Source organism: Danio rerio, chromosome 13, assembly GCF_049306965.1.
Source record: "Danio rerio strain Tuebingen ecotype United States chromosome 13, GRCz12tu, whole genome shotgun sequence".
Taxonomy (NCBI): Eukaryota; Metazoa; Chordata; class Actinopteri; order Cypriniformes; family Danionidae; genus Danio; species Danio rerio.
Genome location: NC_133188.1, coordinates 5,520,456 through 5,547,741, shown reverse-complemented (window position 1 = coordinate 5,547,741; position 27,286 = coordinate 5,520,456). Strand labels below are relative to the sequence as shown.

Below are 27,286 nucleotides of genomic sequence, written 5' to 3'. Positions count from 1 at the left end.
CAGTCAGTATGTTTGAATGCTAAGGGAGAGCGAGAGAGCAGCACAGGTCACCTGACTCTGCAGGGAGAGGCCAGGGGTGCTCTCGAAATCATCCATGGACCAAATGTGGTGTAAAGCAAAAGCCAATCTGTTTCCACAGCTTGGTCCCATCCATCCGACCATGGCCAATAAAATTTAGTCAAAACACTTAAAATTGGCCAAGACGCTGTACTCCATGAGCTACGACGGCCTCGCTTAATAACTGCTGAAAATATGAATATTAGATTTTAAAAAGAAGCATTTGCTGTGCATAGATGCTGCAATGCCTATTGGCATTCTTACAATTGTTAAATGCCCTGTCCATCATAGCTTGGACAAACAGGTGTCCGATCCCCCAAATAAACATTCGTTACATGGAAATGTGCTTGACGGATTGGAAGTGTCATTCTGCTAATTTGTAAAGCAGCAGAAAAATGGCTGACACTTCGATGTTGTGTACTCATAAGTAAAGAGGAACAGGTAGTGCCCTTTTTGAGTAATCAGATCATAACAGATTAGCCTACATCTTTCTGATAATGTCAGAAAGCGCCTTGAGTATGTGAGAGAGAGAGAGAGTGGTGAAGGCAGAGACGGAGAGAGAGATGGCTAGAGAGATCGGGAGACAGGTATCAAGATGGAGCGGATGAGCCAATCGGAAGAGTTGGCTGACAAAGGCTCGTTGGGAAGCTAACCTGATTTTAGCAGCAGCCAGGCAGCTAGAGCGTCACAGGCTGATCTCATGCGTGAATGTGTGTGCGCGTACGAGGGGGTCATAAAAAATTCTCTCCCTGGTTAGCCGCGGGGCATCCTCCTCAGCCTCTGGCCTGCTCCAGTCACTGGCCTGCTCTCTAATTGCTGCATAGACTCCACCACACATGGTCAGATGAGATGACATTTTCCTCTCTGTCAGTGGCGAACCGGACCGTGTGTCCCCCCTCCCTGCAGTAGTTGCTAAGACGCTGTCATAACCCATTAGCAGTTGGCCAAAGTTCGCCCGTGGCATTTCCTCATGGCATCAGCGAAAAGGCGCATAAATCTGCCAGTGGAGCCTGCTGCTGGACTAATGAGGCTGTGAGCTTGTTTATGGACTAGCATCATTTTTATGATTATTTCCACCTTTTCAGTCTTGCCGCCATCATTCGTCTTTATTTGGCACGGGAAGAGTGTGGAAGCTGTTGTGGGCTGACATTTTGACACAAAAGTGTCGTATAGACACTGCCATATGCCTGTGCTGACACACCAATGGTAAAATAGATTAGCCCTTGTCGAATAAGGTGAATCGGTATTAAAGATGGAAATACCAATACAATTGACAGTGATAAGCACATACCTATTTCCTGACATGCTGAAATAGGTGTCCTGAGAAAAGGCATGTTTATGACAGCAGTAGATCTTGTAAAAAAAAGTCAGGGGAGAGACACCTTTTTAACCAATCATAAGTGCTTAATTCTTGGGTTTTGGTTTTAGTTGAAATGAGCAACTTTGCAGAAGTTGGACAAATGTCAAAAATAATTTAAAATATATATGGGACGCGATGGTGCAGTAGGTAGTGCTGTTGCTACACATTTTGGCATTTCTGTGTGGAGTTTGCATGTTCTCCCCGCGTTCGTGTGGGTTTCTTCCAGGGGCTCCGGTTTCCCCAACAAGTCCAGAGACATGCGGTACAGGTAAATTGGGTAAGCTAAAATTATCTGTCGTGTATGTTTGGGAATGAGAGTGTATGGTATGTTTCCCAGTGATTGGTTGCAGCTGGAAGGGCATTCGCTGCGTAAAACAAATGCTGGATAAGTTGGGGGTTCATTCCGCTTTGGCGACCCCAGATTAATAATGGGACTAAGCTGAGAGGAAAATGAATGAATAAATTAATGAATATATATATATATATATATATATATATATATATATATATATATATATATATATATATATATATATATATATATTGTTTATTGTCACACTATTAGCAACAGGCTAACATTTTGATGGGAACTTGCTCTGTATACACCTCCATGTGCTTACACTGACACTGCAAAGCTAAAAAAAAGCAATGAAAGTAGTTCCAGACTTGACTAAGTTAGGTCAGTATCAAATTGCGTCAAAATGGAAATCCCAATAAAATTGACAGCTTTTCTTTCCCCCCCCCCTTATTTGCCTTGAAGGTCTAAGCCTTCAGAGGTCAGTTTTTAGGCAATATTATTGGGCAATGGAGGTTAAACAGTTCAAAATGGCCAGAAGAGGCGGAAGACAAAAGCTCAAGAGAGCACACACGCAACAGAGTTACCTCAGACATCACTCAAACACCCCTGCCCTCCTTTACTCTTTCGTTGTACCCCCCTTCCCTCTTCCTCCGTCTGACCTGATATCCAGTGTTTGCTTCTGTTTTGCTAAGTCGCATGGGACAAGCCCTGGGTTTATTATTTTAGGCTTTGCTGAACACGAACTAGTCTTTACACCGGATTTGGAGCATTTGCTTCTAATGAAAATGGTGTCTTAGATTACAAACCAGCGGTGCCACTGCCTTCCCAGATGGGAGCTGGGAAGTTCTATTTGCCTAAAAACTGTCGGAAGACAAACTGCTCTCTAAGCCAGGGCTGTTTTTGGCATCAGTTAATGATGTAATCGAAACTAGCCTTAAAGTTATTTTGTACTCCCCCCCACTTGCCTGTGTATGTTGCAGTGGGCGATTCAGCAATGGTCAGTTTCTCAGTAAGTGACTGACTGAGGGAAAGTGCCCTTGTGTAAAAGGCAAAGCCATTGTATCTACATAAGTCTTCACTTAAAAAGTCTCAGCCTTTTCTAGGGCTTCTCTCCTAGGCGGAGAGGGCTGGCGGAGTGTTTTATATGGAATGTAGAAAGCCTTCGCTCTCCTAATGGCGTATATAATTCAGGTGCCCGCAAGGCATGCTTTCAGGAATTCTTTTGCCTGAGGTAATGGGGAGCAAAGACTCTTTTAGACCCTTGATTATTCTATTGATGCATGGAGCTGGGAAAAAAAATTATCTCCAACCGGATTACTGCAGACATTTCCATTAATTATCAATGATACAGGTGCCTTATGTCGCTGACTGAAAGCTACAGCTAGAGAAAGAGTTAACCCACCATAATCTCTCTGTACGAATAGCGCTGGGGCTTTTGGAAGTGCTTTATACGTAATCAATAAGTTACTCTCTCGGTTCCTGTGCCTCCGCTATGGAAAAACCCTTGCAATGTGTGGTTGTTTGCCTCGCTCGTGTTTCTTTTATGGTTTATTATCGGAATTGTGAGTTCATAATAACAATTATCAGAAGTCTTCTTAGAGGCATGTTTGGGCTCTCATTGAGGGAGAATATGTACGATAATTGGGGATCTGAATAAAATCATCATGCATAAGCAAACAGGCGATGTGAAGCTGAAAAGGCGACGTAAGCCATCTCCTCTGCTCTGGTATGTTCAGCTGCCCATTATGAAGTCTTATCGAGCACCCACAGGTTGCTGCAAGCACCCATGCAGCATTGTTATTAAAATGCAGCTCTTTGAGAAGCTGCTGCCGTTTTGTGCGGCAGCCATATTCAACCCCCCTCCTTCCCCCTTTTTCATAGTGTGTAACTGCTCCACCTGAGGTAAAAAGACACCGGGCGCGCTTCAATCAATATTTCCCTGGGATAATGAAGACTAAATCTCTCTGTCATTCTCAATTCTTTGGTGACTCGCTGTGTTGGAAGGCAGGGGGGAAATGCAACCTTACAAGTCCATTGTGCTCTCTTTCTTTCTCTCTGAGATTTGCGTGGGGGTGAGAAATGGGGGTTATTTATAAAAGTATTAAAAATGAATGCATTGAGATGTGACGCTTCAAAGTGATATTGATGCACTGTTGTTGCCACAGTCATATCATCCTGCAGCCCAAGACTGGTTACTCACTGAAGCTAAGCATTGCTGAGCCTGGTCAGTACCTGGATGGGAGACCGCATGGGAAAACTAGGTTGCTGTTGGAAGTGGTGTAAGTGGGGCCAGCAGGGGCCACTTAACCTTCAGTCTGTGTGAGTCCTAATGCCCCAGTATAGTGAAGAGGGCACTGTCTTTCGGATGAAACTTCAAACTTAGGTCCTGTGGCAATTAAAAATCCCATGGTTACTTCGCGTAAAGAGTAGGGGTGTAACCTCTGGCCAAATTCCCTCCATTGGCCCTTAACCGCCAAGGCCTCCCCGAATTGGCTCTATCTCTGTTTCTCCACTACCCCTAGAGCTAGTGTGTGGTGACCGCACAGGCGCCATTGTCCTGTGGCTCCCATTGCATCATCCAAGTGGAGGCTGCACACTGGTGGTGGTGTGAAGAAAACCCTCTAAAGACCCTCCTTTTCCACCCTAGCAATCGCTTTGGATGTATGGCCATACACAATAAATGCGCTATATAAATACACATTACTTACTTGTAAGCTTACCTTTATTGCCTATGTTTTCTTTAAAAGCAAAGCCTGTTTATGTGTTGCTATTAGTGACCAGGTCCTGACCTCTGTGTTTTTGCTGTACATTTTGACAGGTGATGGTCTGGACAACAGTGTGGCATCACCTAGCACAGGAGATGATGACGACCCTGACAAGGAGAAGAAGAGGAACAAAAAACGCGGAATCTTTCCTAAAGTGGCAACAAACATTATGAGGGCATGGCTCTTCCAGCACTTGACGGTGAGTCCAGTAATATGATATTTCAGCCTGATCGTAAGTATTTTACGTTTTGCCAGTTTAGTGGCTAATTCGTACGAGTTCAGTCGTACAAAATGGTACGATTTTAAAGAGGAGGAGTGGCACCTAACCCCACCCCTAACCCCAACCGTCATTGGGGGATGAGCAAATTGTACTAAATTGTACAAATTAGATCGTAGGAATTCATACGAATTAGCCACTAAATGAAAAAGGTACGAATTGCTGTGAGATTGTGTTGAATGTTTCCTCTTTTTTGCTTCTCTATGAGTATTCTTTAACTGCACGCTGCTCTTCAAATGCCTTAAAGTGGTCAACGCACATGCTTGCTTACACACACAAACATTCACTTTATCTTGCCTAGCCTTAATCACACACGTTCAGTTTTTTAGCCAAGAAAAAGAAAATAACAGCCTGAAGTCAAAGATACGAAAGATAGGATATATATAATAGAACTTTATCATGTTCCATTCTTTTTTAGAGTTGCTTGTAGTGTATTTGTAGGAACTATCATACGTACAGTGCATATTAGAGTGTTATCTATGGTAGCAATTACTGAAGATGTACACGTCAAGGTTTATAAATGTGTATCAAAATGACGACTAAAAGTAGTTAACATATATAAGCCAAGTGTAAAATTCGAAATATTTTTAGGGCCGTTGCACATCTAGGTTATAGGATAGCTGGTGTTTTTGGGGCTGGTGGTTAGTTCTCTTACTGTGGCTGTCCACACCTGCCATAGAGAAGAAGTGATAGAGCATCACAGGCCATTGATGTGGTTGGCTCTTCCTCCTGCTTTGATGGATTTCACTTCCTCTATTTTATTTACCACAAAGTAATCGGAGTGCTGTCAAGACACCACTTATCTCCATATATCTACCCTTCTCCCAGGCTTAACACACCTCTGCCAGTCTCTCTCTCTCTCTCACTCATACGCACACATGCACGACTCATAATGATAATGTCTCTTAATTAAAGACAGTGAAATGTTCACGTAGGCCTATTTTCAATAAACATATTACTTAAGCCTTCACTCATTTGGTGTTTCGCTTTATGACTGAAGTAGCTATTATGGCCCAGCAATCATGTATTTTCAGGTGTTGAAAGCAAATGTGTTTCTAACCATACTGGAGTCAAAAGGCAGTCCATTTGATCAGTGCCAAAAGCCTCCACATGCTCACCCCCACCCCACCCATTCCTACATCTGTGGCCCAGAAACTATGCCTGAGCCCCCAAGAACATCACCTGCCCCAAGCACACACACACACACACACACTCCACCCCCATCCACTACCACCTTTAGCGGCCCCAGGAGAAAGGTGTGTGAAAAGAAAGCCATTTGCTAGTTCACACAGACACACACGCATACATACACGCGGACAAAAGTGTAGAATACCCACAATAACACAGAATGATGGAAGTTCAGTTTCCTATTTATCTTGGCTGACTATTATAGTGCACAGTATTGAAGTGTTTGTTTGTTTTCGTGGGACAAAACTATCCTCAAGATTGTTAAATATATATATATATATATATATATATATATATATATATATATATATATATATATATATATATATATATATATATATATGTGAGCAATTCCATGCAAATGTCAAAAGTTTTCACTGAAATATCGAAACCGTTTCTGCGTTTTTAGTTTAAGCAAGTATTTTACAGCACTTTAGAAATACTCAAGAATGTCTGTCGGGGTTTTCAAACTATTATATTTGATTTATCAAAATCACACAAGTGGCAATTTCACATATGTCACATCCATAATGGAGAGATGTCACATCCATAACGGAACTTTTTCTTCATAAATGCGAAAAAAAAAGTTAAATAAAATAAAATCAATTGTTTTTGTTCTGTAGAGAGAACTCTTATCCTTTTAATTAGCATTATTTCTTTTGGGTCGTGCAGTTTAATTCCCAGATTTCTACGAAGTATATTGTAACTTGCGTACTTTTTTCGTCACATGCATAACGCATGTTTATTTCCCTCATTTCAAGTATAAAATATGTATATAGATTGATATTTTTCTGCTCCCATAACTCTGTGGTCAGTTGTTTTGGAAAATATAAACAGATATTTCAATTTAATGTTAACATATACTTTCTCTGTGAATTTATGTTTTGAGATTTTACTGTAAATGTCACATCCATAACGCTGGAATAGCTCATATCTTAAATCATGTGGTTTGTTCGATGTTCTGTTAAATTTAAGCCTTCAGACTTGATTTTTCACCCTAGCAAGCCTTTAGCAGTGCTTAATCAATCACGTGGACACTTTTTCAAACAACCACATATCTATGAACAAGTACACTTCACTAAAAGACTATAATCATAATAAGTGCATAGGATATTTTTGTTTTAGAGGTATTTGCAATGACAGCTTTCGGTAGAAGACTGTAGTGTTTAAAAGTATTGATACACATTTGTGACCCGCACACCAGTCATGAGTGTGAAGTTTGTTGAGGTAGGACACTATTGAGCTGAGATAGTATTTGAAAATCTGGAATCTGAGCGTTAAAACAATTAAAATATTGAGAGAATTGCCTTTAAAGCTGTCTAAATTAAGTGCTTAGCAATGCACAGTACAAATTAAACAAATATTATAAAAAATATCTATATTTACCATAGAAAATTTACTAAATATCTTCATGCAGCACAATCTTTACTTAATATTCTAATGATCTTTATCATAAAAGTAAAATAGATAGGCGACATGGTGTCTCAGTGGTTAGCACTGACACCTCACAGCAAGAAGGTTGCTGGTTTGAGTCCCGGCTGGGCCAGTTGGCATTTCTGTGTGGAGTTTGCAATTTTTCCCTGTGGGTTTCCTCTGGGTGCTCCGGTTTCCGCCACATTCTAAAGACATGCGCTATAGGTGAACTGAATTAACTTAATTGGCCTTAGTGTATGTGTGTGAATGAGTGTGTATGGATGTTTGCCAGTACTGGGTTGCAGCTGAAAGGGCATCCGCTGTGTAAAATATATGCTGGATAAGTTGGGGGTTCATTCAGCTGTGGTGACCCCTGATGAATAAAGGGACTAAGCCAAAGGAAACTGAATGATTGAATGAATGAATGAATGAATGAAGTAAAATAGATCATTTTGACCCAAATAATGTATTTTGGTCATTTTAAAAATATACCAGGGGTGGCACAGTGTCTAGCATTATTGCCTCACAGCAAGAAAGGTTGCTGGTTCGAGCCCCAGCTGGGTCAGTTTGTGTTTCTGTGTGGAGTTTGTATGTTCTCTCGTGTTCGCACGGATTTCCTCCCAGTGCTCCGGTTTCCCCCACAAGAAATCAAAGAATGCAGTATAGGTGAATTGAATAAGCTAAATTGGCCGTATTGTATGTGTGAATGCGAGAGTGTATGGGTGTTTCCCAGTTCTGGGTTGCAGCTGGAAGGGCATCCGCTGCAAAAACATGCTGGATAATGTGCCGGTTCTGATGTGGCGACCCCTGATCAAATAAAGGGACTAAGCCAAAGGAAAATGCATGAATGAAAAATATAGCCATACACCAAAAAACTGGGTTTGTGGTCCAGTTTCACATTTATTTGAACTTGCACACTGCACATTGTCTGCTTTCACCTCTACAAAGCGAAATAACAAAATGATAAAAGATAGAATCTTCAATAACATGACTTCAGAATTCCTTCAATAAAAAGTATCTTAGAAGAAACAAAATAACTATATACAGATAGAAAAAGAGATGAAAACGCAGTTGGCTTTGATCCTGATCCAGAAAAAAAGTGTCGCTTTGCTTGGATCGAAGCATAAATGGAAACACTCTGCCGTAAATAGGTTTGCACAGCACTCCTTACGGCAAACTCAAGAAATTAGACTCATTTCACTCCCTGTGTCGAGTGCTTCCCTCTGACAGCTCAGCATTTGTGTGGGGAACAAAACAACACGCAGCACGTGAGGCACGGATGACTGACCTCACAGACAATGCCGTCGTCTCGCCTTCCGTCTCCAACTGGCTTTTACTTAAAGGACATTGGAAAGTTTCAACTAGAGATGTAAGAGAAAGTGTGAGAGCGCAGGATTGACGGAAGAGGTAGTTTCCGATACCTCTGATGTCCCTTTTCCTCTGAATCGATGTGTGCAAAGGAACACTCCTCAGGTCTGGCCCTTGGAGATAAAGACAATTACCAAACAGCACACACAGAGGATGGCTGTCTGTCTTAGTCAAGTACATATAAAGTACAGGACATATGTATTGTGCAGTATATGGACTAACCACAGCAAAAATGCACTCCTTGCATGTACCATTGTGCAGAGACGGAAGAGTGAAGTGGGTGGTGGTACAAGATTACACTGAAGAGCAATTCGATGGAGGAGAGGAAAACAATAAGCGGAATGGTGAAAAGGCAGAAAAGACGGTGAAGGCTTATGGGGTTGATACACCCTGAAGCTGCCCCTTTAATCAGATGTTTTCAGTTGCTAGTTGGCTTGTATGGAGAATAGAAGAGGGTGTTTTGCGGGTCTGAGAATAGCATGAGGAAGAGAGGGAGAGATGCTAGCTAATTACCCGCCACTCACAAGTGTTTTAGCATGCTGTAAAGTCGGCGTGAACACATTCCAATAAACTTTGTGGTGAAGTAAAAAAAAAAAAGGAAAGAAAAACAAAACAAGAGGCCCTTAACTTGTGTTATTTTTCCTGCTTTAACTGTTGTTTGTTTTTTTTATTTTATCTGAACAAAGATAGTGTGATTGTGCCAGGCATCCTGGAGAGGAATGCTGGGTGCACTGAGCAGCTTTCCTGTTCCCGTGGCCGTGAAATTGGACTCTTTGCCCCCCTCCTTCCCATTCCTTGTTCCCTCCTGATTTTCACCCTCTATCTCACAAACAGTATTTTCTTGTTTAATTTAACAAGAAATGAGTAATAAATGAAAGCCATTGCCCCAAATCCCGCTGTGCTCATGTTTTTGCACTCAGCTCCCCAGTGAAAGGGCAATTTGCGAAATTATGCGATAGAGTAATTAGATGAAAGCTAGGCTTCAGATTGTTGCTACGCAGCTCTAGTAAGGACAGATCCTGGAACAGCCGAATATTAGGCTGGCATGCTGGGTTCTGGGCTTCATCCTGTTTGTACACAGAACCAGAAAGCGGGAGGGAGCCTCCATCACAGCTCGTAAAAAGCAAACCACAGCACAATGTGCGATTGCCTATTTTTTTCCCTCAATTTTACATGCTGCTTGTGTTCAAAATGAAACTGGAAGGCATAATCACTTTTAATGCAATTAGGCTCCAATTTAGCACCCTCTTCACACACATGTAACAATTCTGGTGGAGGCAACATTCTTGTTTTTGCGTGCGTCTCTCTCTGTGTGTGTGTGTGTGTTTTCTCTCTTACTCGCTGAGAGCACATTTTGCCAAACCTCAACTGTGCTGCATCTTGAGCAGAACCAGGTGTGAAAAACGCTATAACTCATTTCTGCACTCGATGGAGTGAATCGTGCAGAGGACCCTGAGCTGGTTGGACCAGCAGGAGGGGGAACAGGCTGTGTCCTCTTCGGGGAATTGGGCTGAATTTGTTGCCCCATAGTTAGAGGATGGAGTTGGGGGGGGGAGAGAGTTGGCTTTGAGTTGGCCTGCTGATGATTTCCTGGGCAAAATTACAGATGTTCAGCATATGACCTCCTCAAAAATGGAGTGCTTGGAAAGCTCAGAGGGGTTTTCAAAAGGCTGGACTTCTCAGTTTTTCTCTAAAACAACACTGGCAGGGAGTCATTTTTTAAAATGTCCATTTTATTTCATTCTTTTAAGTCAACTTAATGTACTCTTAAATGTGCACCACATTAATCAAAACTTTGCAGAAGCATATTTTGGTGTGTGCTTTGTATAGCAAAATAGAAGTGAGATGGATTTGTTATGACCAAAATAAAGAGTCTCACTTAAGAAAAAAAAAAAGTCGTTTTTGTAGGGATTCAATGAAAATAAGACTCTCGGCAGAAATGTCTAGATGCACTTGGCCGAAAACCGAAACTGAAAATGCTTTGTAATAATTATTTATTATTTAAAGTCAAATAAAGTAATTTTGTATGACATAAAAAAATGACTTAATTTATACATATATAAAACACACACACACACACACACACACACACACACACAGGTGAATAAAAATTAAATAACCATATTTTATTAACAGTGAACCAGTAATGAAGTTTGTCCTGTCAGCAATTATTTGAGCAGACTTTGCTGTTCCTGTGAGCATGTGTGGTTCATGCATAGATAACACGAGTAGAATATCCAGAGTGGAATATTGAGCTATTTTGAACTTACGATACATGTGCAAGCTAATTAACGATACTCTCCGCTGCATTTGTCAGTGCTGCAACAAGCTATTGAAATGAATGGGTTCATAGCACAGGACTTTCCGCAACTGGTGTGAAAGCATCTTCAAACTACAAAGTGACTACAGTTGGATGGAGAGTGAAAGCAGCATGCTAAACACTGCTGGGCAGTGTAGTCCAGCAAAGCCTATAATTGGTTAATATTTTTGGTCATTTCTCTTTTAGCCAAAAATAAAAAATGCCATTTCTGGTCAATAATTTTCAGTGCATCCACACTTATTTCTCAGCATTATATACAACCCCCCATGTTTTCCGTAAGTTAGAATACTGCACGAAGACTTGTACGAAGAGATAAGGTCATGTCACTCATATCACTAAAGCAACTGGATGCCCAGACAGAAGCGTTCAGCCGATGCAGTTATTATTTTAAAAAAAGATTTAAGATAACTTAAAATGCAAACATTACAAAGCACAACAATAAAGTGTCTAAGCAATACATCATTTCAAATATATTGTTGCAACATGGATTATAGACTAACAGTTAAGTTGTCAGGCATGGTATTTATTTTTAATCAAATACTGTCATCGAACTACTTCATGGTAGTGCATGGTAAAATGGCATTCTCGTAATACAGTTTTAGGCATGGTAACAGTTAGCCAAGACCTCACTCTGAATGGCCATGTCAAAAAACAAAACAAAACAGAAAAAAACACCCCAGCCATTAAAAGTCATAGGTCAATCAGGCCTCAGATGCCATTAGCCCATGGTTGTTTATTGCCAAAGCCCTGAGATGTCAGCGCACTGGTCACCCTTGGCAACCCCAGAAAGGCACTCGTCATTTGTCCTGGTGGAAAACTCTATGCACAAGTTGTATCTCACCTTTAACACACCAGAGCAAACCTCAAGTCAGCCATGTGCATACACAAATCAAGCAACCACCATTTGTCACTCCTTAGGAACTGAAGCTCTGAGTGTATATTGTTTTTACTTTCTTTCATTCATTTTTAACCTAAGCAGAAAGTCCATGCAGATTAATATTTGCAAATTCAATTTAGCAGCCTAAGGTCGCTGGTTATTTCTTAATTCCATCTAAGTAGCAGTGAGTACTGGAGGCGCCACAAAATCGAAATAGCTTCAAGGAATTTTTCAGACAGTTGGACTCAAGCACTGTTGATTTTTCATGACTCTATGTGTACTTTCTGAACTGTGTATTTGCTGTTTTAACATGTTTCATGCAGCCAACTGGATCTCTACCTCAGCTGTTGCAACTTTTTTAGGCTGTAGTGTTTTTGTTTGTAAGGACACATGTTTATTTGTGTGTGTGTTTGGAACCAATGACTTAATGCCTTTTATAAAACTTGGTGTCAAAGAAGAGGCAGCTGAGTCAATCTTAGGGCTGTGGCTGCCCATTGAGGCAGGATGCGCCCTCCCCCCCCCCCTGCTCCTACATCTTGTAATGAAAACATCATCAATTACCCCACTGACAGGCCCCTGGGATGTGGGGCAGGCAACTCTTTGGGGCTGGTCTTTGTGGATAGACCGCCCCATGCACCCCCACCTCTCACCCCTAGAGAGGGAAAGAGAGAGAGGGTGTAAAAAGACTGTATATCCATCATTGGCAAGACTTCGAGGGTGACAGCGTAAAAGGCCTTGGTGTGTCATGGGTAGAATGGATCGAATTGGCAGACTCCACATGGTGCAAGGAGAGGTGGATGGACGCTGCTCTGTCACTGTTGACACGGCCTTTCAAAGGCCATCTGTGCACTGATTGATGAGCACCACATCGGTAAACCTTTTTCTAACGAAGCCCACCATGGCGTCCCCAGCATCAGCTGTACCTTTAGACTAAGGCGTTGGAACAAAGAAAGAACAGTGTTTAACAGTGTTTGCTTTATCTTTCTGTGTCCAGACATCATGAATTTCCTCCCTTCCTCTGTTGTAGTCCAGAAAAGCAGTTACATTTTACTTCATGTAACCTGGAGTATAGCAAGTCCAAAGGAGAGTCCTACACTCCAACCAGTCTTCTTCAGTACTCTAAAGAACATGCCACTTCAACCACTGGTGCAATCACATCAGTGAAGACTGTGTTCATATACTCAATTGTTTTCTAAAAACTCACAGGTGGGCCTCACCGAATTCCAGCTGTGCAACTTGTTAACATGCATTCCAAGGCAGTTTCATTAGTTCATCCGTTGTCAGTTAGAGAAAGTTATACTTCGGCCCGCTGTATCATAGCTGCATTATATTTCATTATCAGATACTTGTGAAGAGTTAGCAGCTTGCGACTGTTGAGTGTGAGATCATGGTAGGCCTGCATGGTCTCCTGTCTGCACACCAGCTTATGACCCGAACATGAGATGCCATGCAGTCTATTGCTCAGCTCTAGTTGTGTGTAAATCGCTCTAAAATGCTGTGTCAGCATGAACCCCTCAGCTTGTTTTTGGAAGAAGCTTGGAACTCAGGTGTGGTGCAAGGTTATCCTATTATCACCCCATTCTGAGCAGTGCGTCTGTCAAAGTAGTTCAGTTGCCCACTGTAGAAGTACAGTCTAAAAATCTTGAAATCTGAAACAATCCATTTATCATACATTGTCGGTGTTAGTTTGGTTGTCATTGGCATGGATTTATAAAGAATTTGAAGGATGTTAATCAGGGATTATGGTAGGTGCTTGATCCACAATTGCCAGAGCTGGGAAGGGCAGATGATACATGAGGTGACATGAGGACAATGAAAAGAGCAACGATGTACAGATGTCTTTTGCCTGTTTGAATCTTTGAATTAGTCTAGCTTGGTCTGTTCATTAAAGCATCTTAATCTGAGGTGTATTGTTGGCCCTAATATATGGTGTTATTCTATGGTCTTGCCAAAAGGTAAAGGTCTATTTGTGCTTTTAGATGTTGTTATGTGTGGCGATTCAGACCAGGCTTTGCTGATTTACCCCAGCTATGCTGTAATCGTCAGTGCTCAGGGATCTTTCCGCCTGCAGTCAGCAGCTCAATACCTTTTACTTACAGCCACTGCAGAGCATTCCCCCACAGAGCAGAGCTCCAGCAGTCTGTCCCAGATACTCTTGGCTCACTCTGTTTGTGTGTGCATGTGCGCGCTAGTGTATGCCTGATGGATTATATGGCAGCAGAGACGCGGTAATCAGTTTGCACGTTTGCTGAACTAATTTATCAATTCGGTTCCTCCTACTTGTAATCTCAGCCATGCGTGCTGCTTTGAGCTCATTGTGCTTTTCATCTGGGGACAAACAGTTCTTCAGGAGAAAACGGCGCTACCCCCAGGCCACTTGATGGGGCTTTTTTCTCTTCATGAAAGAGTCACAGCACATCAACAGCATAATTGTCTGGCAGTGTGTCTAAATAAAGTATACATGGATAAAAATGCATTTACTAATTTTTGCTTGTTTCAGACACACCTACACTGACACTTTGCATTACCCAATTCCACTTTGTTAATGAAGCGGGCTAAAACTGAAAAGATGGGCAAGCAGAGTCTATCATTAACTCTCTTGGAGAGAGGATAAATTCAATTATTTTATACCATCATGAGTAAGTGCATAGATTGTTTAATGGAACTAGCATGTCCTGTGCACTGAATCTAAGACTCTTTTAAAGTGCCGTTGTCTTTGTTGTCATTGATTTCCCAAGGCGATGAACAAAGGGGAAATGGTCTCCGATACTTAAAACCTCTTAGATTTGTCTTATTTGCTTTAACTTTATCCAGGACCTGGCACATGCTCAACTATTGAATAGGATTCTCTCCATTTAGCTCTGATAGTGGATCTTGACCTTTTCCTGCCGCACTGAGTGCATGGTGTTTCCTGTCGCAATAAGGGATGCATGGCTGCATGGGAGCTGCATTGAGAGCACCTGCTGATCCATGTCATCCCCATGGAGATTGCTGCACACAGCCAGGGGATCACTCCCCTTGGTGTGAGGCATCTGCGATGTGTCTCTTGAACCAGACGTGGCCGCATTTCATCAGATTAGATTCAGATGTTAATAGAAATTGTGAGATCTCTAGGAGAAAGGAAAAGACCGTGGGCCCGACTGCCTTTTTAATTTTTCTTTCTGTTATCAGTTGAGTGTTTCGGCTGTGGTGGAAAAGGAAGCAGACAGAAGTAAGGCGCTGCTCACTTGTTTGTTACGACAGATTAAGTCATTGATTTGTATAAGCTGTGCACCGATGGAGAACGATCTGTCTTCCGTTCGGAGACAGAGAAGGAGAGTGAAATAAGAGACAGAAAAAAGATAAAACATGATCCTAACAGAAAAGGGGAGCAGAAAATGCCTCTGTGTTCTTCTTTCCTTCATTCTTCCCACTTTTATCCAGGCAGTGAAATGACATAAGGGAGCAATTGTAAAATACCTTTACCTTCTTTTAACTTTTTTTCCAACCGTGACCAGGTTTCTCCTCCCCTCCAGGCCCTCCATTGAACATTAATTAAAATGGCCAGGGCAAAAGGGTAATTATGATAATAACATAATAATATCGCACAGGTTATTAGAATTTTTTGTGGTTCCGAAATTGCTTCCTTTGAGTATCACATTTCAGTGGAATTAGCTAAAGGATAATTTCCTTGAAAGTAAAGGCATTGGAAAGGATTCTTTGGTCAAGGTGCAATATGGTAACCCGATTCTCTTAACATTTAATGCACCATGAGTTCCTGCTCCTGCCACTCGGCCCCCACCTTCAACAAGCCAGTTTTGGCTGCTGGGAAGCAGGAGGGTGGAGTAGCTTGTGTACCGAAGCATGCGTTAATAGCACTGCTTTGCATTTCACTTCCAGCCCTCTTGACAATAGCTAAAACAATCATTTGGGTGTTTATCAGCTTTAAATGATGGTAAGCCACGTTGATTTTGTGTGTCAAGCAATGCCAGTAGCTGGCACTCTCCAATGTGGGGCCGGTCAAGGTGTAATGTAGCTCTTTGTACGTGATGCTTCCTGACAGACTTCAGATCTGGATCTTCATCCCCAAAGATATTAGACTCCCCCGCCAAGTGCCAGCAGCCCACCTCCAGCTGTGGTTGGCGTGGCACGGCACGGTGCAGCTGAATTGCTTTTGAATGTTCCCCCTCAAATAGGCTGTAATTACAAGCTTAAAGAGGTTTAGTGGTCCAGTAAACTACATAATCACCCCTGAATTAGCCCAGGCTCATCAGCCGCAGTCCACCAAGCTCCAGTCAGTGTTTGCAGGCTGGCCCCCTTATTACCGTGTGACTGTGAACAGCAGGTGTGGAACAACACGCATCCCTTTTAAACACAGCCTCCCCACCCTTCCATTGCGATCTGTAATGAGACTGAATAAAAGACTGCCTACACTACTGTCACTGACATTAGATCAGCACCTGAACCTGGCTTACCTCATTGCAGTCCTTTTTTTACTTGAAAGCTATAGGCCACCTCATGAAAAATATAGCTCTGCGCTCTATGTAAATCTATTCAAATACCAGCCACTGTCTTCAAATAAGGTGGCTTACAAATCCGGGTGTCCAGATATGTGTTATTCTGTCTTTTGCCTGTTGCACTTTGCATTTTTAGATGCAAAGCCCTTAGCTCAAATTTGATAATGTTTATTTAACACATTGAGGAGTTGGAAGTTTACACTGATACGGATAGATCTGATTTGTATTCTGTCCCACAACCGTCCTTTAATTTTAGACTACATTCTGTGCTAAGCTGCCTCCAAACCAAGAGTGCCTATTCTCTACCCAGAAGCACTTGTGTTACACCCTCTTTCCCTAAGCCAACAAAAACATTTTTTTAACAGTGGATGGCTAATTAAAATGCTGGAAAGCAAATTAAATATCCTCTTTTATCAAAAGTAGAGATTAAAAAAATTGCTTCCAAGGGTGAAATTTCCCCAGCTTTAGCTTGTTGTAGTACAAGGATTTCTAAAAACACTGTGTGTGAATAATTCATGCACCGGCTTTGTGTTGACTTAACTCGCTACAAACTTAGTGGCATTCCCAATGAAGCATTCCCACTTTCTGTGAGCCAGCCAGTCACCAACTCCACCAGGGCGTTTAAAAACCCTGGCCTCCAGTTGTTTTCCAAATCTAAGATCTTTTCCCCCTTCTTTGTTGTTGTCTCATTGGTGAATCAATTGTAGGAAGAAATTGGGTTACAGAAGCTTTGCTCTTGACTGTTTGGTGCTCTCTGTCTCTCTCTCCTTAGCTTTCCATATGAAGCATGTTTTGTTTTTCCTTAATGAAGGACAAAACTTCATGTTTATGCCTCGTACACAAAAAGGAATGTGAAATGTTTTCTCAAAAATCTGAGGTCAAGACTTGCTGTGTTGTCTTGAGAAATAACACCTTTTTACCCTGACAGTAAATCCACTGCAATCAGACCCAAATGTGTTTTCTGAAGTAATCTTATTTTAAATTTAAAAAATATCATTATCTAATTATTACTAATTATGCTCATGGATAGTGTTTTGTTGGTGCTCAGAATTACGGTATCTTACTAACTCTTATCGGTATTATTTAACGCCTCATATGCAAGGTTTAATTTATAGTACTTCTATCTTGACATTCCATTCTGTTCATCAATGCAAACGTTAACTGGGTATTCATCTGACACAGATATATTATAGTATTTTAAAACTGTTAAAGTATGTGTGAATTGGAAAGTGAAAGTGGAGAGATTTAACCACCACCAGTAGAAAGGGGCATGGCCTATGGAAATCACCCATGGGCGACGCCCCCTCTCCCTGTGGAAAGAGCTAGAGGAAACCCTGAAGTCTGCAGTGAAGCAGTAATTGTTCCTCTCCTGCCTATTTTACTGACAAAGACAAGTACATAATTGTCTGGTGAGACGATAATGCTCTTAGCCAAATATCATGGGTAATCCTTCCTCCCTCTGCCTGAGGTTTGGCTGGATGTTGTAGGTGGCCCTATCTGCAGAAGGCCTGAAGCTGAGGCTCTTCGGCAGTTAATGCTAGCAGAGCTTGTGTAGGTTGAGCGCTAAACTTCAGACCTAATCCTGTTTTCTTATGGGCCACAGAAAGAGCAGTGGACACAGCCCACATATGCTATGGCTGTTTCTGAGATGGGATGTTGAAATGATACTCAGCAGACACCTTGGCCAAAATGGCCCCTGGATCAAGCCTCGGGCATTCCTCAGGGGCAGCTTGGCTTCCACGGGGATTAGCCACGAGGAATATGGAAGTTATGCTGCAGTTTGAGACCTATCTGAAATGAGCCCTCGAATACTCACCTTTGAAAGCACCCACTGACCTTAGTTGCCCTTGCAACATATTTAGCATTAGACATCACACTTCTCAGGGAGATGGGCACTTAGTGGAGGCATTATTATATGGAGCCACAAGGATTAATTCTGTGATGCACCATGTTCAGCACACACTTATTTTATTAAGTTAATCATGTGTGGAAAGCTTCTTTAATCCAAATCACACAGGCTAGAGAGAAATGTTCCTTTAAATAGAACATAACGATAATAACAGTAATGTGGGTAATGAAGGCAGCAGAGTGGGGGGAGAGGGTGGTTGTGGCTGATTGTAATTAACTGGTTAAATGGAACACAAAAAAAGATGTGTCCACAGCGATTGGGGGAGGATGTGTTCAGTATGTGGCCCTGGCCAACCCTGGGAGTCAATGGGTAAAGAAATACTGTTGGGATTCTGGCTTTTCTTTTTTGTGGGGGAAGCAAAATGATGAAGAAAACCCAGAGATGAAAGGAACTTCCAAAATAGTTCTCCCCTCACTGTGAACCAGAGGATCCTGTCTAAGGACCTGATAAGGAGCGCAGCTGGAGCTCATCCAGACCTCCTCCTCCCTGTTCTACATAGACACAACTCTCCGCACAAAGACATAAAGACCAAGAGTACACACCTCTCATGTTTCTGCTCTCATAGTCTGGGTTGTACCTCTCGGCTTTCAGGGTACAGTGCAGTAAATACTGGAATCCTACCCTCTCCCACGGAAAGGTCTCCTGACACAACTTGACTCCTCATATCTTGGCTGTATTCAAAACAGAATTCTCGGCCACCGCTCTGAATTGTGGGTAAGGAGAGTCGAGTCAACCGAGGGTTAGGGGGAAAGTCTGAGCTCTGTTTCAAACAGCAGTCTTCGGTTCAAACAGAGAGAGCGCAAGAGAATGGGAGAAACTGTTCACCTCTCTTATCTCACTGATAGGACATAGATGCTATGCTCTTCCCTACCATTCCCCGTCAGAGGGGGCCACAGAAGAAGACCGAGAGGGACTATTGTTGATTCACTGCTAGACACGCACACACATAGATAAGATACATGATGGAGAATTGAGAGCAGGGAGGACATTGCTGGCTTGGTATCCACCAGTGCAGAAAAGGCTGGAAATTCTGATGAAAGGAGTAGTATATTTGGACAAGACGTATCATTAAGATAGGCGAAGGGAAACAGGGAGGATGCGTTGAGATTTTCCATCTGTTCTTTAGGCAGTGTTATTACTTTCTCACTAAAGCATCACGAGACCCTGAGAAAACAATTCTCACCCAGTGTTGCTGCCAAGAGGATTAAAATACTTAGTCACTCTCTGACTATAATAAAATCTGTTGGTTTCTCTGAGTTAAACAAGAATCACAAAAGCACAGTTTTGACGCATAGAGATAATTAGGTGTTTGGAGACCTAGACAATAGAACAAGATTTCTAAACATATCCAACTCATGAGTTCATGAATGTACTGTTATTACTGAATGTATTATTATTTTCAATTACATCAGCAAGTATAGAAAGGATCTATGAGAAGATTGTTGCAGTCGACAAACACATTTAGGGTTGTCTTGAAGGAGGTGCGCTCTTAAATCTGAAATCTGCAAAAAGGATTTCCTGTTTGACAACAGGCATCAGAGCATGCTTCAAAAAATCTTACAGATGGATGGATGGAAGGACAAATTGACAGACAGACAGATCAGTAGACAGATAAATATGGAGAAACTGTTAGACGTCTACATATATATGGACTTTGACTTACCGGAAGGTCTAAGCAAGCAAAAAAGCAAATCTGGCTCAAGTAACATAATTTCAGTCATATAATTTATGTCACCTTTTGTAATTGCGAATATACACTGAACAATTTACAAATCAACTAAAATAGGACAGGGCCCAACTTAGAAGTATTTTTGTGTGAGCAGCTATTAATTAAATTGGAAAAAAAAATTGTTCTTAGATACTACAAAAAATGGATATAAATAGGGCCTTCTGCCCCATTCTTCTCAAATACAGGTGTGGCTGCCATGAGGTCATTGTGACAACAAAGGTAAGGCACGTATGGTGGTGTGGGCGGAAGAGCTTGACCCAGTTGGCGTTTGTACAGGAATCCTGTTTGGGTACTTCTAAACGCTCACGGTCGAAGCCACCTGTCAATCACAGAACAGGTCTTTGTATGGGGTTTCCAGGATTTAATGAGAAGTTAGGATAGGATTAGGTTACATTTAAGTTGAGCTGAAACTTGACTGCTCGTTTTCTCCACCCCATTGTGCATTGTTGTAACATTTCGTTTCGTAAAGTTGTCTAACAAGTTGCCTTAGTTGGCAGCCCTCCTCCTACATCTTTTCTTAGAAATGATACTGTACAATGTATTTGTCATTCTGGTTTAAATGTTTTTGTGATATTTAATGTATGAATTTTAGTGTTAATGACTACCGTACTTACCCTTTTCTTTACTTGTTTGAACACATAGTTTTAGACTTGTAAAATGTAACTGTGAAAGACATTTCAAAGCATTGGTTACAAAAAAAACTTGTATGCAAATAGTCTAGCAAATGAGAATTTCTTCTCATCCAGTTCTTTATTAAAGTGCTGACCAGCCATCATACCAGACTTCTCGGCAATTGTTTCTCCATAAACACCATTTGTAAAGTTGAGCATGACTTACATTCCCATTGAGATGATTTGGTGGACTACAGACTAGGGCAGGAATGAAATTAATCTATATTTGAATTAGACTGTTTTGCTTATCGTTGCCATTATATGTTTGATTCCCACAAGCCCTAGCTATCAATGATTATCACTGTGCAAATGACAGTGTGAGGCTGGAATGTTGTTTTCTCACATTTCCAGTCCAGGCCCTGGTTTCACACAAACCTCATCTGTGTGGTTTACAACGATGGACACCGAAAACATCCGATAAGGCAAAAAAAAGAAGAATCTTAAAATCTGCTCTGAAATAGCTGGAGGCGACGCTACAATTATAACTTTCTGCATGAAATTATCCACAGTTTGTTCCAATTACCTACAATTGGATCACATGAAAATGACAGAGCGACAGGAAAAGCTCACTTTCTCTGGCAGTACTAGTAAATAAACATGCATTCAGCGACATGAAAGACATTCCTATTTATTATTGCTTGAAAAAAGAGCAGACAACCCGTGGCGCCAACCATTTTTACATTTCTGTTTGTTCGTTTGGAAGCCTTGTTCTCATTATACCTCTAAAAGGATGAATCAGAATCACAATTGACAATATCTTACTTTGCAATGCAGTTAAGCAAAACCAAATTATTTTTAAGTGCTCTTTGCTTGCTGTAGATATGGCTCAAACATTTGTGTGTGTGTTTGTGTGTTCAGTATGTTTTGGTGTGAAGTGCCTGCTATAGTAAATAAGAAATGTATATTTACAGAGGGCATCTATCCTGTATAGCCAAACAGCCATAGCGCTTTGTGAGGGGAATATCTCCATACCAGGGCGAAGCTGTGGCGCAGTAGGTAGTGCTGTTGCCTCACAGCAAGAAGGTCGCTGGTTTGAACCTCGGCTCAGTTGGCGTTTCTGTGAGGAGTTTGCATGTTCTCCCTGCCTTCGCGTGGGTTTCCTCCGGGTGCTCCGGTTTCCCCCACAGTCCAAAGACATGCGGTACAGGTGAATTGGGTAGACTAAATTGTCGGTAGTGTATGAGTGTGTGTGTGAATGTGTGTGTGGATGTTTCCCAGAGATGGGTTTCGGCATCTGCTGCGTAAAAACTTGCTAGATAAGTTGGCGGTTCATTCTGCTGTGGCGGCCCCGGATTAATAAAGGGACTAAGCTGACAAAAAAATGAATGAATGAATCTCCACACCACCACTAGTGTGCAGCATTTACATGGTTAATGTGATGGCAGCCACAGGACAGCAGTGCCAGTGCACTCATCATATTAGGGGAGTGGGCAGACAGTGATAGAGCCAATTTGGTGGATAGGGATGATTGGGAGGCTATGATGTGTAAAGGCCAATGAATGGAATTTAGCCAGGACACCGACGTTACACACCTGCTCTTTACAAGGGATTTGACCACAGAGAGTCAGGACCTCAGGTTTAATGTCTCAATCGAAAGACAGCGTTTACTGAAAGTATAGTGTCCCCTTCACTATAATCACTGGGGCATTAGGACTCACATAGACCACAGGTTGAGCACCCTCTGCTGGCTTCACTAACACTGAAGTACTGACCAGGCTCAGCACCACTTAGCTTCAGTGAGAAACCGATATTGGGCTACTGAGTGATATGGCTATACAGCAATCCATTATTACATTGGTAGATGTTCAACCTAAAGCCAGGTTAAAGCCTCCATCTTTGCTAACCTCTCACACATTGCACTAGGTTTATTAATGGGCACAGGGCCGGAGTAGGACTCCTTTTCAGCCCTGGAGTTTCAAGCCTTAGACCGGCCAACCTATATATTCTGTGCTAAATTCTTTATAGATATCCAGTCCTTCGTAACGGTGGTCACACAAAAAATAAAATATGTACACCTACATAAGTAACCCAAACAATATTATATGTCGTAACACTAAAAATGAAAAAAAAAAATTTACTCGGGTCAGATTCGATCTCAGATCGACGGTGTCGTAACGCAACGTGCTGACCACTGGACCACAATGGCGTTGTCATGCCAGAGCATCCGGAATAAAAAAGTATTGCACTGTTTGCACAGGGCTGCGAGAAAATAAATAAAAAGAGCTGAGCTTTGGCAAAATAATGAAAAAAAAAGAGTAACGTAATGCTATTATAAACAAATATCAAATAAATCAAATAAACAAATAAATGAAAAAAGTGCGACTGCTGAGAGTGCAAGCAGCTAGGGACACCGGCCCTCGCGGAAAAAAAACGAACCGGCCAATCAGTCAATCTGGGCCTGAATGGGCTTATAGAAGGTCTGAATCTGTAAGCACACTGAGATGTTCACTAAAACAGAAGGTGTCTAGATGCACTTCCTGTGATTACATAGCAAAATAAGATACTGGTGTTGCACAGAAATGGTAAAGGGTTCATAGCTATGCTTTGAGGGCAATGCAGTGTTCATCTCTTTCTCTCTCGCTAGGTATAATTGAATTGAAAAGATCTTTTCACAGTATACCTCCCATTGAGCCTTACGCCATCTTTTTTAAGAACAGCACATTGTTTACTTTGTCAAGCTCCATTCTAGCTACTAATGCTAATATAAATCATGCAAATTGTATTTGTAGATCAAGGTAATAACTGTAAGAACTGGTTCAAAACAGCATTTGTCCTTATTGTAAACATTTGGCTAATCATCTAGGAGCATCATCCTATGGTGGTTAAAATAGGAAGGGTATGTGTCAAGTTTGTGGTCTGTATTCCATACTAGGCTTTAGATATCCATTTTCTATCATGCATTCATGGCAGCAAGATGACTAGAATAAATTTCAGTGAGGTTGCACGGCACAGCACTCTAATTACTGTTTCTGTTCCCACACTTCACTTAACTTTATAATTGGCTTGCCTTTTTCGCTGCCATTAATTACACGATTTCATATTCCATTAATGACTCTAAGAAAGAGACACACCTCACTTTTTCACACTAATTAACAGCTGCTTTGCCACTTTTCCGCACAAACGTGTGAGCAACGTCTCCCTTCTGTACCTCAGACCTTTCTCCTAATAACAAATGTGCTCATTAATTGATTTATTTACAATATTTCTCATGTTGCTTCATATTGTTTTCTCTCTCTCTCTGTCTAATCAGCACCCCTACCCTTCAGAAGAACAGAAAAAGCAACTGGCACAAGACACCGGGCTCACTATACTACAAGTGAACAACTGGTAAGTCAATTGTACTTTTGTGTTTACATGCAATCAATAGCTTCGCCCCTGGCAAGCGGCTCCTAATGATTTGAATTAATACACTCTCCTCCCCCCCCCGCTTTTACTCGCCCCTCCCATCAGTCTCCCACTTATCGCCTCATCTCCCTTCAAATCAATTCACCCAAAGGGATATTGCCGCTAGGATTTTTCCGACATTTTTCTTTTTGTTCGCTCATTCAAATACGATTCCATGTGAGAGTAGCTAACCTTGTGCCTCTCTGAACTCTCTCTTCAAACCCTGTGTGCCCTGCACTGCTGTGATGCAGGACTCTTTATCTACACCTAACCTGCTATTATTTTCACAGTTTCCACCGTCGAAAGTCTGCAAAGTTTGACAGAGCCTTTGCTCGGGTGTGTTTGTTATCAGAGATGGCTATCAGCACATACTTACTGTTATTAGCCGTGTCTAATGACGGGCCTGAGATAGGGAGTGGGGAGGTGAAACCGAACACAGGAGGGAACGTTTGATGTAAGAATACAAAGACCAACCTTTGCCACATATTTCTTCTCAAGAACTTTGCCAGGCCCTCACATGAATTTCTGGTCGCAAGCTCTCTCGCTTGTTCTCTAAGTATCAGGGATTGATATTGCTGAAGATCTGATTACATGCTCTAATCCATTTTGCCGAATAAACCGGTCTTGATGTAGGCGCTTCCAACAAGGCAAGGGTTGCTTGCCTTAAAAAAAAATGCATTCAGATGGCAAATCACAAATTATTAATTATTTCACTGAGGCAATCAGTAGCTTAATCATTCATAAATCATTCATGAAGCTACTTTTAGTTACAAGAGGATGACAGTACAGACTAGATCCCTATATATAACCACATTCGGATAGTATGAGAAAACAAGACACGGTGGCACAGTGGCTAATACTGTCGTCTCACAGCAAGAAGGTCGCTGGTTCGAGTCCCGGATGGGTCAGTTGGCATTTTTGTGTGTAGTTTGCATGTACTCCCCGTGTTCGCGTAGGTTTCCTCCATGTTTGTATGTGTGTTTCCCAGTACTGGATTGCAACTGGAAGGCCATCGGTTGTGTAAAACATATGCTGGATAAGTTGGCGGGTTCATTCTGCTGTAGCGACCCCTCATGAATAGGGACTAAAGGCTGATTTATACTATCTGCTTTGAGTGATCAGCATGACACACGGCCTGCCTAGCGTGTACTCGTGCATTTATACTTCTGCACACTGTTTATTTTGCTCTGCAATAACACTTCCGAAGTGCTAGCTGGCCGTAGGTTTTTATGTTTCTCTGTGTCGAGTTTCTTTACAGTTTTGTTTTTTATGAATGTATTTAGCTAAAACTCGCTCATTCAGAGGCGGGAACTGGCAGACGTGCAACAAATTTAATCATAACGTAAACGCAAAACAAAAGTCTCCATCTGGAGCTCCTTCATGTGACTTGACACTTGTAAACAATTGCTCCATCAGTCTCGCGGCTCCAAGCCGACCAATCATAGAGCCTCCACTACGCATCATTGTGACATGTAGTTCCAGTTTCGGCCACTGCGAGTGCTATGCAACCATGCGAAGGCTGTGCCGGACCATATGCCTGTGCTTGACACAGAAGTATAAATTGGCCTTAAGCCGAAGGAAAATAAATGAGTAAATGAATGAGAAAACAAGTATTAATACACTGAAAGTACTATTAGTGGTTGTCATCACAATAAGTTGGCTTGGTTTGAACAATTTCATGTCGTTTCACTTTATTTGGTAGTCACAATTATTTTAGAAACTGACAGTTTGAATGGGCATAGTCACATTAAGTTCATGTGGATAAGTGGTACAAAATATAGTGTTATAATATTGTTTATTAATTATTATGCTGGATAAGTTGGTGCTTCATTCCACTGTGGTGACCACAGATGAATAAAGAGACTAAGCCGAAAAAGAAAATCAATCAGTGAATTAAATAGTTATACATTACCAGTGTATTCTAGATATTTCGATTTCCAATAGCAACCACTATTATCGTAAAACACACTGTGCTGAACAAAGTACGTTTAACATTCAATGGGTTACACCTCTGTACCCTGATTATGTAACATTATTATTCCATCAGGCTTCTCAAGCTTATTAACAAACCATCTCATGCTATGTACACCAGATGCTAGGAGAGCGAGAGAGATAGGAGACGTATTAAAGCCCATTACACAAAATGTAATTTCTGACAACATAATCCTTACCATTGTTCAGTTCGGTACCTTGGAGACAACCGGTGACTGAGAATGAGGATTAATTTACAAAAGTGGCCTATCAGGGGGACACAGGCTGACAGACACGAGGGAATCTTGTCGGGGTTATCAATTTCTGTGACCTCACAACAACCCATGGGAGATCAATCCTTTCAGCTATATTAGTTAGCAGAGAACGCACAGACAATTACTTCACACACTGTGTTCTGTACGTCCTGTACTACCCTGGCTGTAGGGACAGCGTTTGACATATGTTGGCTAAAACCTGTGTTTGAGAGAGAAGGAGCACCTGTCAGAGCAAGGGTGTAAGTGATGAGCTAAAGGTGGTCACTTTAAGCAGCATTAGCCACTAAACCCTGCACGCTGGGATCTTGCTGCCAGATTGTGTGCATCAGTGCGGATGTGTGTAAGGGCGCAGATGACGTGGAAAGTGTGTATGAAAACAGAGGGCGAGACAGACACTCAACACATTAGGGGTTGGAGAGTAGGATCTGTTGTTTCATAGACCCATGGTCGTGCTTGGAAGGATGCTCACCATTGGGTGTCTCCATGGCAACCCCTGGTGATGTTACCTCCTGACCTGCTGATTTTTAGAGGCAGTCTTCCCAGCTGTGATTCTATTTTTCAGACTACGCAATGCACAGAGTGAATATAGCTTCACTTAAAATATATGTCCACTCTTGCACAGATGCATATAGATTTCATCCAATTATCATTCAAGTCCATATCACAGCAAAACATCAAATAAAATCCTAATTAGTAGACTCGAGGGCAAACATGTGGAAGCATGACACCAAACAAACAGCTACCAGATGGAGTTAAACAAGAGATAAACTGAAAACGATGGCTTCCTTAAGCCTTGCTTCCATAGACTTGTTAACACACATGTAGGTGTCCATTATTGATGAGGACTTGGAGAATCCACGAGCTGAAGATTAAATAAAAAATGCTAAAGGCCGTGCGGGGTGCGGATCACTCATGAATTATTGGCACT

The 27,286-nt window shown here is 41.7% G+C and overlaps 1 protein-coding gene and 1 long non-coding RNA gene across 4 annotated transcripts in view; one reads left to right on the top strand and one right to left on the bottom strand.

Moving 5' to 3' along the window:
- Window positions 1-27,286, top strand: part of meis1b (Meis homeobox 1 b) — a 605,459-nt gene that overhangs the window by 33,299 nt on the left and 544,874 nt on the right. For 2 of the 3 annotated variants that reach the window (XM_073919203.1, NM_131893.2), the window contains exons 8-9: window positions 4,534-4,679; window positions 23,979-24,055. The exons of the other annotated variant lie outside the window; for it this stretch is intronic. In XM_073919203.1, the coding sequence (XP_073775304.1) occupies window positions 4,534-4,679; window positions 23,979-24,055 (223 nt within the window). The remainder of the gene's footprint in view (window positions 1-4,533; window positions 4,680-23,978; window positions 24,056-27,286) is intronic. 3 annotated transcript variants of the gene reach the window in all.
- LOC141377105 (uncharacterized) overlaps window positions 1-27,286 on the bottom strand; it is a 71,326-nt gene that overhangs the window by 23,350 nt on the left and 20,690 nt on the right. The window lies entirely within an intron of this gene.